General features: G+C 38.3%; 1 protein-coding gene across 7 annotated transcripts in view; it reads right to left on the minus strand.

Annotated features, from left to right (window-relative positions):
* bcl11b (BCL11 transcription factor B) overlaps positions 1-19,048 on the minus strand; it is a 172,939-nt gene that overhangs the window by 82,168 nt on the left and 71,723 nt on the right. For 5 of the 7 annotated variants that reach the window (XM_016990813.2, XM_003214334.4, XM_016990823.2 and 2 more), the window contains exon 3: positions 13,261-13,470. The exons of the other annotated variants lie outside the window; for them this stretch is intronic. In XM_016990813.2, coding sequence (XP_016846302.1) covers positions 13,261-13,470 — 210 coding nt within the window. The remainder of the gene's footprint in view (positions 1-13,260; positions 13,471-19,048) is intronic. 7 annotated transcript variants of the gene reach the window in all.

Genomic DNA, 19,048 nt, shown 5'->3' on the forward strand with positions numbered 1-19,048 from the left:
CGAGGAGAAGAAGCCTATGTCCCAAATTGCAAAGATAATCTGGGCTGCAAAGCCATTGCTTGCTTTTTTCTCTATTTTCTAAGGAATAGAAGACCCAGACTTGTTTACCTGTCCTCTAAAGATAATCCAAACTTGCACCTGAATCCCTGATCCTCACAATATTAATACTAAATGGGGTTTCTGCCCTCCCATGGCTCTCAAAAAATCCTGGACTATCTGGTGCTACTCTATCTCAAACTGGCACTAATTGTTATTAAGTTGGGTTGTAAGTCTTTCTGAGGCTTTTGAAAAGGAAGGATAAAAGGGCTTAAAAGAAATACTGAGTAAATTGTATTATCTCTCCAGCAATGACTCCTGTAGGATTGATAGGTATCTAAAAGACAAAATATCATCAGGTGTGCTTTTCTCCCATCATTGCAACATTGTGATTAGAAATGCCATACCAGGTAAATTTCTGCTTCCTATGCCTTTTTTAAAAGTACAGGATCCCAGGACTTGGCAACTGAACTTATAAACCTTACAGCAACCCTCATCATGTTCATATTCATTTTACCCTTATGGAAGGCTTGGCAAGCACTATAATTCACCAAGTATAGAAGGGGGAAAGGACCAATGTGCAAATATATTTGTTTACAATTTGGTCAATTATCAGAGCAAACAATGCAAGCCACTCTCCAATCCTTCTGGCCTTCAGTCTTCCAAATTTGTGTCCCCCACCCCGCCCCTGCCAATTCCAAAGTGAAGTGCTTTGGTATTTATTTTGAGCGCACCCAACCCAAAAACCACAAGAAAAAGCAAAAACTTATATTGTATTCGAACAATTTCCCTGGAAGGAGCCCAACTTTCTTCCCCTTTTTGTTTTCTTTTAGACTAGCATCTGAATCTGTCTTCCCAGGGGTTCCCCCCACTTGATATTTACAAGCTGTGGCTGAGTTTTAATACGGACTGGATGGATAAAGTGAAGGCTGGAAGGGAGACTCACTTTTGTTTCGATCCAATGGTACATATGCCTCTTTCGAGCAGAGTTTTCTGAACCAATGTGTCCCCTAACAGAACGCAAAGCAGTTTGAAGGAGGGGGGAAAACAGACTCATCTATTACATCTGTTTCTTGCCTGATTATATTCACTTCCAAAGTGCCAGACTAGCCTTTGAGAAGTGTGGTCCTTGCTTAGATTACACAGTAAGCTTCATAACCAAGTAGGGTTTTGAATCCAGGTCCCCCACAAACAAGCCAAGCTTCCATTTACTGTGTCACACTGGTTTTGGGTTATTATTTGAACAGCCATCTCCCCCCCCCCCGCCCCCACCCCCCAAGCCCCTTCTGAATGTTACATATAGTTTCAAGCTATTATGCTTGGCCAAGGAACAGCAAGCAGATGACAGCTACTGTCTCCTTTCCACGCCTTTTAAAAAATGCAAAAATCTAGCCTTCTCTTTTAATATTTCTGATGTTGGTGACCAGTGTCAGCTCTCGCCATACAGTAACCGCTTTAAAGCACTGCATAGAGCACCGCATTAAAAATTAATTACACATGCTATTTTATTGATAGTGCATAATGTAATGAGCACCAGCTGTGCTAAACATCCAAACTCCTTTTTAAGATAGCTATAAAAGAAAAGAAAAGAAGCAAGCTACACTTCCAAATGTTTCTCCTGTCAGAGGAGGGGGGAATGAAAAAACCAGCAACATCTTGTATGGATTTGAACAGAATTCTTTGATTCAGCTTTACATTTGGAGCGTTTGAAGAGTTCAAGCTCTTCGACTTGGGTATTAGAATTAAAACCAGTTAACTCTCTAACCGTTGCAGCCATCGTCTTCACTATACCCTCGTTAATTTAGATTGTTTCTGTCAGCATTTTCACCTGCAAAATACTCAGACACCCACACACAGAAAAATCACTAGATGCCAAGAAGTTGTAAATGTTCTCTTAAACACCTTTAAATGCTGTTATTACCACTGGTTCTTCACTTTCAACGAAGGAGGATTTTCCAGATTACTTCGAGTCTGATGTCTTTTTAAAACAATAGTGTTCATCTTAAATTAATAATACAAGAAATACTCTGGGTGATGAAAAATTCTCCCTATCAATAAAACTAATTCTAGTGTTCTCTTTCTTTTCTCTATAGTATTTTCCCAGTAATATTCATTAACTTCATTCTTTCAATGATTGCTGTGTATTTTCAAAATCATGATTTTTTTTAAATAAATGCATTCAGCCACATTGTTTGATTGGGAGATGTCTGCTAGCTAAACAGATACAACTGTTTATAGTATTTTAATTCTTTAAAAAATTACACATCTGCACACAACATAACTCAGACACACAAATGTTATTATTCTAGCTGCTAAGGTAAAGGTAAAGGTTTTCCCCTGACATTAAGTCTAGTTGTGCCCGACTCTGGGAGTTGGTGCTCATTGCCATTTCTAAGCCGAAGAGCTGGCATTGTCCGTAGACACCTCCAAGGTCATGTGGCCGGCATGACTGCATGGAGCGCCGTTACCTTCCCGTTGGAGCGGTACCTATTGATCTACTCACATTTGCATGTTTTCGAACCTCTAGGTTGACAGAAGCTGAGGCTAACAGGGGAGCTCACTTCGCTCCCTGGATTCGAACCACCGACCTTTTGGTTAGCAAGTTCAGCAGCACAGCGATTTAAATAGATTATATTCAAGTCAATAAATATAAATAATCCTGGCTAATAGAGTTTCCCCCATCCTACCCACAACGATGAAGTTTAGCAAATTTTAACCTTGTTTTTCCTGTAGAGGGGGAAAGCTCTATTTCATACCTCTTACTTTGTGTGCCACTCTTTGCCTTTCTTTAACATACATACATATTCTTGCCATCTTTTCTCAGCCCTGGGAACTGGGGACAATTTGCTTTCATATCTAACTGTAAGCATGTGCTTGCTGTTCATGAGAAATTCATCCAGGCAAACTGCAAGAATAGTACCGTATCTGCTGCGTTCTCTTTAAGCCTTGATGAGTTTAAGAAGCTTTTTTAAAATGGTTAAGTTTTCATTCTCCACTCTGATTACTGTTTTGTTTTCCCATTGATCCTCCAGTTTTAATAAAACCCAGTCTGGGGTGAAACAAAAGCTTGCTTCTTGTTTGAGTATGAAATGTGCAGAACACATACCATATCATTAACATAAATGTTTCTGAAATAATACTGCTTTCTAGACAGACTGTATTAATTGCATCAAGCTTTTATTTTTTCCCCTTCTTTTTTCTGTTTTTCCTCCAGCAAGGGTGGTCTCATCTAGGCTTCTTATTGGTTGCTTTGGCTTAGAAACCAGCTCAACAATGCATATAAGGATAATAGTGAAATAGGGAGGAGAGAAATTTACTGTATATACTCATATCTGAAAATGCTACATTGTATACATTTTAAAATATTGCTTTACTGCTATACACTCTTTTAAAGTATACCAAAAAAAACAGCCATAGGGAGATGTGGGTAATAAATAAAATTGTCATCACCATCATCATCAAGATGCAAGGAGAATAAATCCAAGCTGATGCTAACTTTTCTAGATCACATGCAATTTTTAGAATATGTTAGCAATGTAGCTGAAGACCTTGGTATTTGAGAGATTATTTTGCACTTTTAGAGCTAAGCCCCCAACATAAACACAAAGAGGGTCTTGGACCTTGAACCTCATAGCCTTGCCCATTAATCAAGCCTGACAGTGCCCACCTCCCTTTTTAAAAATTATGCACAATTCATTATTTCTTTCCACCTCTTATATCTAGTATGCAAGGAATAAAAACCTCTTGTATTGCTTGTGATTGTGTGTCTATGTGTAAACCTACCAGACAGAATTAATTATTTTCCTACAAGTACAGCCATTGTATAATACAGAAAGCACTGGGGAAAGGTATGGGCTTATTGGCAAAATCTGGTATATAACGAAAACTAAAGATAAAGGTACCAAACATGTAATGATTACCTTTTGTCTTCTTGCCTTGCAAAGTCTCTTTTCTATTGCATTCACTCCATTTTTCATTTTCATAGAAAAGGTATTAGCAGCTAAAAGTCATGGGGCCGAACCTGGACTAAACAAGGATGACACCAAGCACACAGTCGATGGCTTTAAGACAAAAGTGGTGTCTTTTTTATGTATGAGCCACTCCCTGCATCCACACATTTTCTTTCCCCAAACTCATAGCTTTTTCATCCGGTATATCTATTTGATTGTAAGACATAATTTCAACTGTGTACTGACTTCAGTGCATTGACAAAAACACAATAGAAAGTGATAGTAAGTAGGAAGCACTGGAGAGTACCATTTGTAGCTAGTAAACTACTGGGACATGAATCTTTAGGTTGTCCAAGGACTCTTCTACATATGCTGTAAAACCCGGAGTAACCGGGTTAAAAAGGGGAGGGGGGGTTAAACGATGTTTAACCAAAGTGCAGGAGGAATCAGGTTAAGAAGTAAAATTCAAGTGTTAAAAAGGTGCGCTTAAAACCCAATTCAGCCAGAAAAAGAGCACCTTTGCATGACTGTACGTATATCCCTGCAATCATGCAAAACACATGCTTTCCTCCCCCCCCCCCCCCATGTAGACTGCTCCAGCACACATGGGCTTTCAAAAACCCTGAAACAGCTGATCAGCTTGTCAAACAGACACATAGGTGGTTCAAAGGAAGCACAAATGGAGAGCAATTAGTACTCTCTGAAATTCTTTATTTTACACTTTATAATCTTAAACAGGTCGAATCAAGAAATGGGGGAAGAGAAATCTGAGATAAGTTTTTTTTTTAATTCACTCTATTATGTGCTGGACTTCATATGCGAACATGCACATGCATATGTTTATATTAAGATATTTGTATATGTACATCCCATGCAAAGGATCGTTATCTTGCCGTGGTACTGGGGCTTGCGAGCCTCGATGATGCCATGAGCTAAACCGTGCAGGGCCACCCAAGACGGGAAAGGTCATGGCAGAGAGGTCAGACTAAATACGATCCTTGGGGAAGGTAATGGCAACCCACCCTAATATTCTTGCCATGAATACTAAATGGATCAGTACAACCAGAGAAATGTTGGTATATCATCAGAAGATAGAACTCCTAAGTCGGAAGATGGTCAAAATGCTACGGGGGAGGAACAGAGGACTAGTTCAACTAGCCCCAGATGTGATAAGGCAAAAGGGTTGTGGCATTCAAGTAGTTTCTAACATATGGTGAGGCTATCATAGGATTTTCTTGGCAAGTTCAGAGTGGGTTTGTGTTTGCCTTCCTTTTGAGGCTGAGCGAGTGATTTGCCTAAAATTATCCACTGAGGCCCCTTCAACACTGCCATATAAAATCCAGATTATTGTCTTTGAACTGGATTATATGTCAGTGTAGGCAAATAAAATCCACTTCAAGGCATATAATCTGGATTTTATATGGCAGTGTAGACGGGGCCCGGGTTTATTTTGCTGCAAGGAGGTTCTAGGTCTGCTCTCCAGAGTTGTACTCCAATTCTCAAACCATTACACCATGCTGGCTCCAGAAGTATATAACTACGTACTATAATTAGATTGGGGATCCCTGGGGGTGAAATGTGATGGTGTGTGATGATGCTGAAAGTCTTTTTGAGCCCGTATAGCATAATATAATATAAATGTTCATATATATATATAACAGTCATCAAATAAAGTATCAAAATTAAGTAGGTTTTGCAGGAAGGCATAACAGTGAATTTGTTCACTGTATCAGTGGTTTTCTCTAGGCATGTGAGCCAAGACATATATATGGATAAAATGGAATGCCAGGGAGCATATGCAAAATATATATCCTACCTATGAGTGTGGTTTTCTGTAAACATTTCCAGGTCTTGTTGCTTCCATCCAACTTGCATGGTTTCATCAGAACTACTTCCAATTTTCTTTCTTTTCTTTTTTTAAAGTTTTCAGAGCAAGTTAATCAGAAAAAGAAGCAATATGTTGGTTTTGATCCATGCACCACAAGCCTGTGAATTTTGTGACTCTTTTCCAGCTTCTAATTAAACAGACACTGAAAACGTTGCAACAGGAGAAACCAATACAGCAGGCAAATGCCTTTCCTTGGAGGCAAAAGGACATGGCAAGAGACGTCTGTAGATACTTAAAAGCAATATTTAAGGGAGTGGACCCAACTTGCAAAACTCTGATCCCTATCCTTGCTTTATATAGAATTCAAAGTTTGTGGGTGAAATGAGTTAGCATGAACAAAAAGGGAAAAAAAGGTCAACTTTAATAGAAAACAATTGACTTGTGTACTGTTATAATCTCTGAAACTCACATCTTCTCAGTACTGAGCCCCATCGAGCTCCACAGAGGTTACTCCAAGATAAATGGGTAAAACATTGCAGCCTGATGATAAAATCTTCTGCATGACTGGGGGCCTTCCACACAGTCATATAACCCTAAATATCAAGGCAGAAAATACCACAATATCTACTTTGAACTGGAATATATGCCAGTGTGGACTCTGATAACCCAGTTCAAAGCAGATATTGTGCGATTTTCTGCCTTGATATTCTGGGTTTTATGGCTGTGTGCTATTGGTGAAACTCAGGGCCCTCCCACGCAGCCCTATATCCCAGAATATCAAGGCAGAAAATCACACAATATCTGCTTTGAACTGGATTATCTGAGTCTACACTCAGATAATGTGGGATTTTCTGCCTTGATATTCTGGGATATAGAGCTGTGTGGAAGGGGCCATCCGCACGCCCATATAACCCAGAATATCAAGGCAGATAATCCACAATATCTGCTTTGAACTGGATTATCTGAGTCCACGCTGCCATATAATCCAGTTCAATGTGGATTTTATGCAGCTGTGTGGAAGGGACCCTATATCTCAGGGTTTGACCCCAGATTATTTTATTATCCCAGATTATCTAGCAGTGGAGACTCATATAATCCAGTTCAAAGCAGAAAATCTGGGATCAGATCCTGGGATATAGGGCAGTGCAGAAGGGGCCTTAATCAACAGGTAAGGAGATATAAGATTGCAGCCAAAGAGGCCTCATGCCAAGATGGAATGTGTGACCATGGCCCCTTGTGACACTGAACAAGAGTGGCAGTCAGTACAATACGATGTAAACAGAAAATGGCTTACATAAATACTAATAAAGTGTATCTTCAATGACAGATTTTATGCATTATCATTTGCTTCCCTCCTGAAACTTTATTTCTTCAACATCTTGCTGAAACTCTGGGATTGAGGGTACTCCAAATTGAAAAGTGATTAAATAATATGTGCTCTGTATTCAAGTTTAGAAGGAATCTTGCATTTTAAAAAAAATTCAAAGGATAAAACCCGACCTTAAATTACCCAAAACAGTAAATTAAGCAATTAAAATTCATAGTTTTTCAAGAGCACACTAGTTGAACAGGCAGGCCCCTACCCTCCTCACCTTTCAGAAGAGCCTGAAAACTTGGCTCTTCCAACAGGCCTTTGGCGACTGATCTCCTTAGTAGGATCGACCTGTTGTCATCTAGAAATAGTCACTTGTGTACGCCTTCCCCAGCACTTTAATGGGAATGATAGCTTGGGTAACCACCCCTCCCTGATGATACCGACATAAATTGCACTTTCGGCCCAGTTCCTTTTGGAGCCAACCCAAGATTTTATCATTATAGGTTTGTATGTGATTTTTATGACCTGTTTTATTGTTGCTGTTTATTCATTTGTTTATTGCTTTGATTTTATATTGTTGATGTTTGGGCTTGGCCCCATGTAAGCCGCCCCGAGTCCCTTCGGGGAGATGGGGCGAGGTATAAAAATAAAATTATTATTATTGAACAGGAAGAAAATGGACCTAGAAAAGTTGGCGTTCTCACTGTAATGTGCTTCAAATAATACCAATTTTTATCTCTTGGTACTGAAGAAAATAAGAGGTTAAGATCCCCTTCTTCAAAGGAGATAATATGTTTCTTTCTAACAAAACTTGACCAACTACTGTCATAAACACTTAGCACTTGCTTTTATATTAATGTACTTTGTAAATGCTGTAGACTTCAGCAATAACAACAGGAAGCCATGATAGCAGCAGGTTGATCCCCCGCTCAAATCTGGCACAGCTTGTTCAGCAAACAGATCAGTCCAAAAACTAACATTGCATAATGATAAAGTAGAAAGTGAAAAAATGCAAGAGTCTCCTGCTTCTATATTCCTCCACTGACTTACTCCTTCCTTCCCCATTCTTAGTTTTACTCTCTCCAGTGTTGGTCTCTGTTTACCTTAGAAGTAGAGAGCAAATACAACACGGCTTGTCATGATGAATTTTCTATATGGCAAAAGCTTGTGTCTATATTATGACAAATAAATGTCGTGGAGTTGAGCACCTATATGGAAAGCATTAATAGTAACAACAGTAATAACTGCAAAGCCAACATCATCCAACTACAGAAGTGGGGAGGAGGGATGGGGATAATGAGATATAATACCGTTTCACTTCCATAATTTAGTGGATGCACACATGAACATATGAAGCTTCTTCATATGGAGTTATATCATTAAATCTAGATAATTACGAACGGAGAACAAAAGCATCAACGATTCCAACAGCAAGTTAAAGATCAACACATCTATTGCAGCACATATTTTTATGGATTATACTCAGCTTTATCAGACACAGTGTTATCCATATAGAATGTTATCTAGAATTTCAGGAATATCTACAGTACACACATGGTTACAGGTGGTAATGTAAACAGTGAGAGCAAAGCAAAATCAAATGGAAAAAGCAGTCAGTGTGTATGATTCCACAACCAACCATAGATACTGCATAGATCCCTGAAAATCTGAAAAACAGTTGCTGCATCTAATGATGTGAGCTATAATCCATGAAAGCTTATAGTATAACATATGTGTCAAGTTTTTAAGTTTGCCACAGTAATATTTGTTGCATTAGGTGCAAGAGCTGGACACAGGTACCACATCAGAAATACAAATTAGTAGTAACAAGAGACCCAGCATGGTATAATGGTATCTATGAGTGTTCCACTCATGCTTGGAAACTCACATTCTCTCAGCATAAGAACACAATGGCAAATCACCACTGAATAAATCTTGCTACTACCACCTCTATGATATGGTTACTTTAGGCTGGACTTGATTTGAAGACACGTAACAACAACAAGAAATGCTCCAGCGCAGTGGTTCTCAACCTGGGTTCCCCAGATGTTTTTGGCCTTCACCTCCCAGAAATCCTAACAGCTGGTAAACTGGTTCAGAATTCTGGGAGTTCTAAGCCAAAAACATATGGAAAACCCAGGTTGAGAACCACTGCTTTAGAGTGACTCTCAGAGGTTGGTACTGGTTCCATTATCCGGGCGGACTCCAAAAGGGGGAGAGAAAGAGAAAGATAGTCCATTTTATGGGGGGGGGGGGGGAGTTGAAGGAGGAGAAAGATTTTCCCCATTTTCGCCGGTTATCCCCCCCCCCTTTTCCCATGTCATAAACAAGGGTTGTTTCTACGACAGCAACATGGGTGTGTGTAATAACAGGAAAACGGGGGGAAATAGTTTTACTCTTTCAAATCCCCCCCCCCCCCGGGGAAAGGGACTATCCTTCTCTGTCTAGGTCCCCTTTCTGGCCTCTGCCCAGATAATAGAACAAGTACCCAGAAGTTTTTCCAAGACCAACTTTCTATATCAACTCAAGGATCATGTCACAATAGTTTAATATATCAACCACACTTGCTGTTTACTTCAAAGAGAATCAGGTGGCAGGATGACAGGTGTTTAAGGCCAAAGCTGTGTGTACTGTGTGGTTTTAAACTAACCTAGCCCTTAGGCATAGTACCAAAAGGTATTCTCAATGGTGCTGTGCTAAGATTCAACTACATAGCCAGTTGGTTTTTGTACATGGAATTGGTGAGAAATTCCATTTTGTCATTAATCCCAGACAACAAAATTTGCCAGTCCCGTGCTGCCTATTCCTGTCAAAGTCGCAGAAGCCTGAGATCAAGCTATTTGATTCACCAGCATTTGAAGATAGTTTCTTTTTCATTAAGCTTTTGATTTCTGAACTTTCCAGATTACTGTGTGTTAAATCATCTCTCTTGTTTTTTAATATTGTACTGTTGTTATTTTTAGATGTTTTACTTCCTTTTAATGACGCCACTACTCTAATTTAGTACGGTTTAATTATCTGTTTTTAACAGGGGAAAGTAAACTATAGAAGTTACTATAAATTAAAATAAATAAATCTTCTGTAAGCACTATGGTTGCTTTCCTTCTTTGGTGATAAGCCCTCTATCTTCTAATCTGATGCTCTTTGCCCTCACCCTGAAACTTCAACACACTTTCACACTCTTAATATGATCTAATTCTCATATCTTGCTATGTCATGGCCATGATACAGTCCTCCAGCTCTGTAACTCTAAGTCATCCTCTGGTCTTAAATAACATTGCCCATTTTTCCTTGATGCCTTTTTTATCTGGCACTATCTCCCAGAAAAGCTACCTAATATAACCCCATTCTCTTTCCCCCTCTTCTTTCAAAACTCAGCTCTATAACCATTATTGTTTCACAGTCATGCCCACATGAAAAATCCCTAAGTATATCTAGAGGCATCTCTTCGTATTCACCTTTTTATTTCCTCTCCCTTTCCTTCTGATTTACATTTGGACTGTAAGCTTGTTGGATCAAGGTGCTTCATTTTAAATGTTATTATAAAGAACTGTGTACAAGGACACAGTTAAAAAAAAACACCAAAGCATTTGTTTGCATGCAAAAAATGGGGAAAATTGTGCAGAGCATTACATATTATTTGAAGGTCTTTATATACACACTAAGGAGGCTGCATCTGATTTACTGTTATCTAGTAGAAGGAAGTAAGTTGTCTCTGGCTTGAGATCGGCTGAAATCAGACTACAATTTTCATCATCACTTTTGATCTGGACAACTTGTATCATGCAAATTCTTACATAAGAAGCAGAGTGAAAGAAAAGTCCCACCTGAACCCTATGCTCCATGGTTACATGTCATTGGTTCGCGATGTGTCTTCATTTACACTGTCAGTAATATCCAATCTGAAGATATTTATAAAGGTAATTATGAAGATAATTCCATAGGACTGAAATGCTACCTGATACAAGACCACTGTTTTCCCTATCTACTGAGGAAATATTTTTAAGTTATCATTTCATAAGCTTTTATAATTTTCAAAGAATTTTATACAAAAAATACGAGCATAATAAACAGCTTGACTACTAGAAATTATGTCCAGAGTAAATGCAACAAATAAGCAGCAATTATGCATCTATCCTAACTTATAATAGGAGAGACACTCCAGAAACGTAACTATTTAATTTGGCAGAAATTTGTTTTGTAAAGAATCTCATATAATTCCAGTTCATTTACTCATGGAAGCCTTCCTCATTTCCTTGCCTCTTATTTTTGTTCATTTTTTACTCCTTCCAGCCTGTTGTAGTGGTTTGAGCATTTGAGATCAACCATGGGTTGTCTTTACCCGTGGTCTAAGTTACAGAAAAATATGGTGTAAACTACATAGACCATATTTTAAAAAGACTTTTTTCAGAGTGAAATCTGAACCTGATCCACTTTGGAACAACCTAAATCCTTACTAGAAAGATGTAAAGGGCTGGCTTCTGAAATTGAAAGAGTACATTAATATTTTTTCCACGTCTCCCCAAACTAATTGCCATGATAGTTATATATTTTTAAAATAACAATTTATTTCCCATTTCTCAGGATGTATTCTAAACAGTTATATTTGAAAGTGTAACTGGATGCTGTAAGCTGCTGATCTGCCACACAAAACACACTCTCCTCACATCTGCCTCACAGTACTTCCAACAAAAAAGAGCACAATGCGCCTGCATGACACACAATATGACCTGGTACTTGCTCCTCTACTGTTTACTGAATCCAAATAATTATAATTATAGAAGTAACTACAAAGTAGTTTTACAGCAAAAGGAGTTTTCCTCTTTACATTACAACTGTAATACAGGTTGAGTATCCAAAAATACCTGGAATCAGAATGATTTTGGATTTTTCCGATTCTGGAATACTAGCATACACATAATGAGATACTTTGGAAATGGGACTCAAGTCTAAACACAAAATTAATTTATGTTTCATAAATCTACCTAATACACATAAACTGAAGGTAAATTTACATACAATATTTTTAATGATTTGTGAATGAAACAAAGTATCTTAACTGCAACTGATTCATAATAAGTTAGTTCCCATTAAGCTCATCTCTACTTTTCCACAAAAATGTTTAATCACTTTCTGCTTAAGAACAACCCAAATTGTAATTTAGTCAATATCCTGGTCAATTTCCTGTTGTGCTTTAGCCATTGGTATACAGTGGCATGAGACATCTCACTATGGAGACAGCATACAGCCATCATTACCATTAGGCATCGATAACCTTATCTTCCATGAATGTATCTAATTCGCTCTTAAAGCAAACTAAGCTAATGTTCTTAACCAAAATGAACGGAATACTTTAACAATGTGTTATGGTGAAGCAATACTTCATTCTGTATATTCAAAATTTCCCACATCATAACTTCTATGGATATCTCTAGGATTGTTGTATAATGAGAGATACTTTCATAAGGGTCAAATCCACCCATTCCATATCTCCCAAAATTGTCTTCAATGTGAAAGAATTAGTGGACTACTCTTTCAGTTTTAGTTTCAATTTAGTTTAAATTTTTAAAAATGTCATCTCTGTCCAGACTAGTTTCTTTTCATTGCTGCACTGATGCAACAAGAGTAAATTAATGAGGAAAAATGGGAGACCGCGAGTATGCACTAGCAACAGAGGGAAAGTGTGTGGACCACAAGCATGGCATGTGCTTCTGAGATGAGAAGAACACAAATCATTAGGAAGAAAGACCTCAGATGCTAAATATTATCCAATTAAGCTTAAAGTAAACAGCCTTGAGAAATGAACTCTTGATATCGGAGTACCACATTTGTGCAAGGAACCTAAGACATTTGTTGTGGCATAAACAAAAGAGCAGCAATAAGGGCTGGTGGCAACATCTGAGATCCACAGCCCCCACCCCCACCCCCACCCCGGCTTCACCACTAGCCCACAAAGGCAGACCAAAAGTAGGGAGAGAAGAACAAACTGATTTTAGTCCCTACCTGAGAAATGGTGGGAGGATATTTTGCAGTGCATTTAACTATATCCAAGCAAAAAAGATGCTCCCCTAGTAGGACACGTCAAGTTGGCAGCTAACCATCAGATAGCGACAATAAAACGTTTCTATTACCTGACAACTGACAATGACATCCAAATGTGCCTGATGTCTCACTGTGAGCCCCGCCAACTGAGTCTGCGCGCACACCGCAGCAAGGCAGTAGGCTCAGGCAGGGTGGGATTGAGGTCAGAGCACGGAGAGGTGGCGGTGCGATCACTGATGCGTGAGGGTGGGAGGAGGCTGTTATGGAGGCCGCTGGCAGATTTGTAGGCCTGGACGGCCCTGGGGAGAAAACAATAGAAAAATCTGTCAGTGGTACCTATGTCTGAAGGGAAAGATGGAGAACAGGAGTGATGTACAACTGATGTGCCCTATTCACTGTGGACATCAGTCTAACAAACTTAGAAAAGAGAGGCTGAAAGCTCAAGACAGATTGAGGCCGGCAGCCATTATTAGTGTGGGTTTTTTTTTTAAAAAACATACTCTCATTGAACAAGACCTTAAGAGTTATGGTACTATTGTTTCATTTTATCTGGTATATCCAGGAAATTTCCCTACCTCACTTCCCCTGTTTATTGGGAAGTGGAGTTTTTTTCCTACCTGATCTAAGCCTTCACAGAGCAGGTGATTTTAAATCTACATACATATGGCATTAACTTATTTTCTTTTCTCCCTTCCTGTACCATTTAAGACATCCTCTGCCATATCAGTCTAACTGTGAATTAGGGGTACCACATGTTAATAACTTTTTATGGGTTTATATTTTAAGAGTTCTTCCTATAATAAGCTTAACCTTTATAGACTAGTTTTTTTAAGACAGTTGGGGTAAAAATATCTGCAACCTAACACACCTCTATCAGTCTGGCCTTGCAACATGTGTGCTTTATTTCTGGAGGCATCAAACAATAGCAACAGAAAACAAGCTTTAAAAAGAATGTGCCAACAGATTTTTAGAAATACAGTACCACTTATATCATTGCTGTTCTCTTTGTCCTAAAAACCAAAATAGCTGTGCAAGAAAATTACAACAATTAGACACTCATTTTCTAACATTCTTATTAGATAACACCAATTCTGCTTCCTTTCTCATCTAATTTTTTCACCAGCTAGTTTGTTGAAGAGCTCTGCAGAATTTGTACCACTGTATGCTTCTGTGATTCTAATGACGGTACTGCCAGGTATGAATTATGATTGTACTAGGACTTGATACTATCTCTTTGAGATTATCGTTTTGCCCTAGTCAAGAACTTGAATGGCCCTAATTTGTTTTATTAAATAATTGGCAACTCTACATATAAAAATTAACCATTTTTTTCTTATAAAAGATTGTGTCACAGTAAATGAGGTTGGGTTTCAGGCAACACAGCCCACATAAGGCCAACATGGAACTGTGGAGAGGAAGATGTTTGAGATGGCCAATAAGAGGAGTTATTTTTAGACAGTATAGATGAGAACCAAGAGAGGCTGTTGAAGTTACATGTTTGGTTGGGAACCTGATCTAAGGGAGGGATTATTATTTTATGGCATTCTAAATACAACCGGCCAACACAAAACTGTTTGCCAGGCTACCACCAAAATGGATTCAACACATCAGCACGGACAAAGCTTAGCAGCAACTCACAGATTGAACAGCTTTTTAAAAACACCAGGAATCAAGTTCCTAGAATAAAACTGACTTGGGTTGCTATGTCCTTCTTGCCACCTGAGCTGGAGCCAGCAATTCATTTTGCAAGTTCCGTTTATGTATTCTGTTCCTTAAGTCATGTCTACAAAGAATGCAGTCATCTTTCTTTTTCCCTAATGGTTGAGGGGAGTGAAATATGACACTGCACCCTCAAACTGTATTATTTATCTGAAGCACACACACACATCTAGAAATCATCTGTTATTTAAAACTGTAGTCCTTGCTTCTGTACTGTTGGAAGCTTTTGCTCTCTTGGCAGCAGTCAGAATGTAAGGCTTTGACTTTAGCAATTAAACAAAAGCAGAGAAATGTGTACACACAGACACATATTGAATGAAGTTAACTTTCAGTCAGTACTAATCAGAACTTGACTGGGCTGCTATATTCTGATTTTTGTGACTCCAGCTGCAGCTAGTATTGACTTGAAGCCTTTGAACTGGAATAGTTAATAATCAAAAGCAGCTTCTATCAAAAGCTTATGAGTTTCATAAACTGGCATGTTTATTTTATTTGGATTTCTGTCGTGACTCCTCCACAAAATAGACAGCAGACAATTAAGATCCAGCAGATATGAAGATAAACTACATATTCACAACACAGCTGAAACAACTGCATAATTTCCAGGCACCAAATGTTGAAATAAAATACCTATCATCATGAGTTTGCAACAGTTTTGCATCCACTGTATTGGCATTACATCACCTGTTCATTTCAATGATCATCTCATTGCACATAGGTTTGTCCAAGTGTATAAACACTGAAAACATAGATTAAACTCCCCATTAACTGTACATTACATTTTTCCTCCTAATTTAAATATTCCAGTGAAAAAGCTATAGAAAGCATGTTGATCTAATAGCTATACATATGAGTCCAATGGGTACTTCATCCTTGGCAAAACACCCAGCCCTCCCGTCTGCAAGGACTGCATTTGATTTTGTCATTTCTCTTAAATGGCTAAGAGACTACCAGGGCAAAACATTTGTGTGAAGCTGTTGCCAAAACCACAATTGAACGGTCTAAATCCCCAGCATAAAATACTTGAGCTCCAAAGCAGCAAGGATAACATTTGCATGCTTTTGGGAGCAGGTTTATTTCTTTGTTTTTAATAGACTCTCTGGAACTTTGGGGTTCTTTTTTTCTTCTTTTTTCAACCTTTGGATCTCACTTCAGATTGTTACACAAAGGTAAAAGGAGCCACTGACAAGAACTGAATCTACATTACAATCTGGAGATGACTTTGTGTGTGCTAAACCAATGAAAGCAGATGGCAAGCTTGCAATGTCTAAATATGCAGAAACAACTTTGCTTGTCATTTGGAAAACACAGCAATAATGGTAGGATCGTTCAATGTATCAAAAAAAGACATGCAAACAATGGAGCTTTACTAAAATTATCTTTAAAATTCAGGGTTTTGAACAGATAAAGAAGGGAAGAAAGAGAAGATGCTTTCTACTGGCACTTATTTATCACAAACATGAAAATTTGTTGAACTTGAGAATACGGATATTAGGAACTTAGTTTCCCACATTTTTCATGGTCACCATGACAATTGCTTGCAATGCTTCCTGGAATTAGAGGTCAGGCCCATGGTGGAAATGGGTGGATAATTCATGACACCTTGCAGAGGTCCCATTTCACGACAACCCTATATACTCATGTACCAGTCTAGAAATTTTAGTTAAAAAAAACTCAGCCCAAAACCCTGGGTCAATTTAGATATGGGTCAGTGTAAGTACTATGTATAAATCTTATCAAATAAGGAACCATCCCTTTATCTGAGTAGAGTGACAAAAGGTGAGATCTTAGCCCATCCATGGAGAACCTAAAAGAAGCAGGTTCTCTTCTCTCTCCACTCTGGTGCTACTTCTGGCCTTTTTGAATGTCTGGTTGGAAATGGAGCAAGGGGCAGCTGGCCCCAGTGTGGCACTAGCACTTTCCCCTCTTTGCAGAATGACTCTCGATTTATCTATGAGTAATTTTAAAGCTCATAATTTTGTCTGCAAAATCTGCCCTCAATTTATATATAACTTGTACATAAGTATACACGGAGATATTTATGTAGAATTTTTCTTTAAGTGCTGAAATAGTTTTTCATATATTTTCTCAGGAATTTCCATCATAAACCTGTTATGGAGGCCTAATAGTAGTAGTTTCATAGTTTGCTAACTAGTGGAATTTTAGACCACTGCTTCTTAAACTGTGGGTCCTGATCCCAAATGGGCTCAATGTTGGGGTCCTGAAATATATACCTGTATAACCAAGGTCGCGTAAAAATTTCTCAAGCCAAAAGGGGTCACAAATGGAAAAGTTTAAGAAGGCCTCTCTTAGATCAACAAAAGTCTGAAATCTAACCAAGAATGCCAAACTGTTATTATTAAACATGGTTAATGCCCTAAAACTACTCCATTGACATCACAGCTAAATTGAGAGATTTCTTCTCATCGCACCTAACTGCTATTGTCACCTCAAAATATGAAAAATGGTAACCAGGTTGCCTTCACAAATTTGGTGCTGCTACCTCTTGCAACAACAATAATGTGTAAACAAATGGAGGGGGATTTCTGCATCCCCAGAAAAATATTAACTGAATAGCCAACCACTCGCCCAAATTCCTATGGTCATAAACAGAGTGGAAAAATTTGATGAGCCACTTGCCTAGACCTTTGGAAGCACAGATCTTATCCTTCATTTTCAAACATTTCTCTAGCATTTGAATCATCTGGATCTGGAAGCAACAAGCCTGTACAAATGCCACATGCTTCAACTTGAAGTGTTGCCTATTTTAACCAAGGTTGTACTGTCTGTCTCTACACACCACACCACACCTCTATAAAGTGTAAGAGAGTAGTAGATTATCTCCTCCACTGAGTCACAGCCTTTGGGCACTTGAGCGGTTGCCAACATGACCCGGCGATAGTCATGGTTATAGCCTCCCTATCAGACCAAAGCAAAAATAGATTTTGAAAAGTATTCTTTTTTGAAAGCAACAAAATGTAAATGAAACAGCAGAATACAAAACTCTTACAATTCTCTATGGTTTATAGCCACCAAAGGTTTTGGCAGCAGTACTAGAGGCAAAAGCTTTTCCTCTTGATATCCTAAGAGGAAAGGAAGGGTTTAAATATTTAATGAACCGATCAATAAAAGGAAACTCGGGTCATTAGTAAATACTGTATGTTTAAAATAAAGAAAATTCCAACAGTAGCAAGAAATAGAAGTTTAAACAACACAGACTAGTGACGCTTTGGACAATTTTACAATCTTTCATTACTAGGTTGAAAAAAGTAGGTGAACATACAATTTTCCTCAGGAACAACAAGGACACAACATCTGTTGGCTAAAATTATAAAGACGTCTTGTTCTTCCTTCCCTTGTAGAAAATACAGCTGTTTTACCTAGCTCAGCATCTGAGCGTATTTTAATTATATCTTTGATGTTGTTCCTCAGCCGAATTGCAAAATCTACATAGTTTCTACATGCAGAGTGTCCCCGTGAGAGAGATGGAGAGATTTTTGACCATATTAAATGCTTTGCACCACAGCAAAGATGCTTTTAAAAATCATTTAAAAGAACACTCATTTCACACTATGCATTTTTACTTCTATCTCTTGAGGTGTTACAGCTTTAAGAGACTTCAGAAATCATCACATCATAAATGGTACATCTGCCTGAGTTCTGAAGAGAACCAAGACTAAGAAAAGGAGAGATACAAAGGGAGCTAGTTGGGGATTCTACATGTTGCTTTAATCTTTCTGAAATTTTGTATTTTTAAAAAAATACCTCTTCCTCGATACTTTTTCTCCTGCATTAACAAAATGTTCAACCTCAACTGCAGGCAGTCAAAACACACAGTATGAGTAAAATCTACAGAAGTCCAAATGATATGCATTGCAAATACAGTTTATTTGTTAGATTCACTTGTCTGTATTTCCTGCTGAATAACTAATTTTGGTTCTAGTGTTATATTCACAACTCTTCAAAACTGACGCGATTTGTTTTTTTAATAGTGAATGCCAGCTCAAATTATGTTCAAATCTACAGTTCTAAAAAACTGTTCCTATTCTGTGAAAATCTAACCTGCACTTCCACTCTCTGGAAAAGACACCATTCTATATAATGATAGTGGCGTGAATTATCAGTATTAGTCCTTACCAAATGAAATTGGCAACATCT

This window comes from Anolis carolinensis, chromosome 1 (assembly GCF_035594765.1).
Source record: "Anolis carolinensis isolate JA03-04 chromosome 1, rAnoCar3.1.pri, whole genome shotgun sequence".
Taxonomy (NCBI): domain Eukaryota; kingdom Metazoa; phylum Chordata; class Lepidosauria; order Squamata; family Dactyloidae; genus Anolis; species Anolis carolinensis.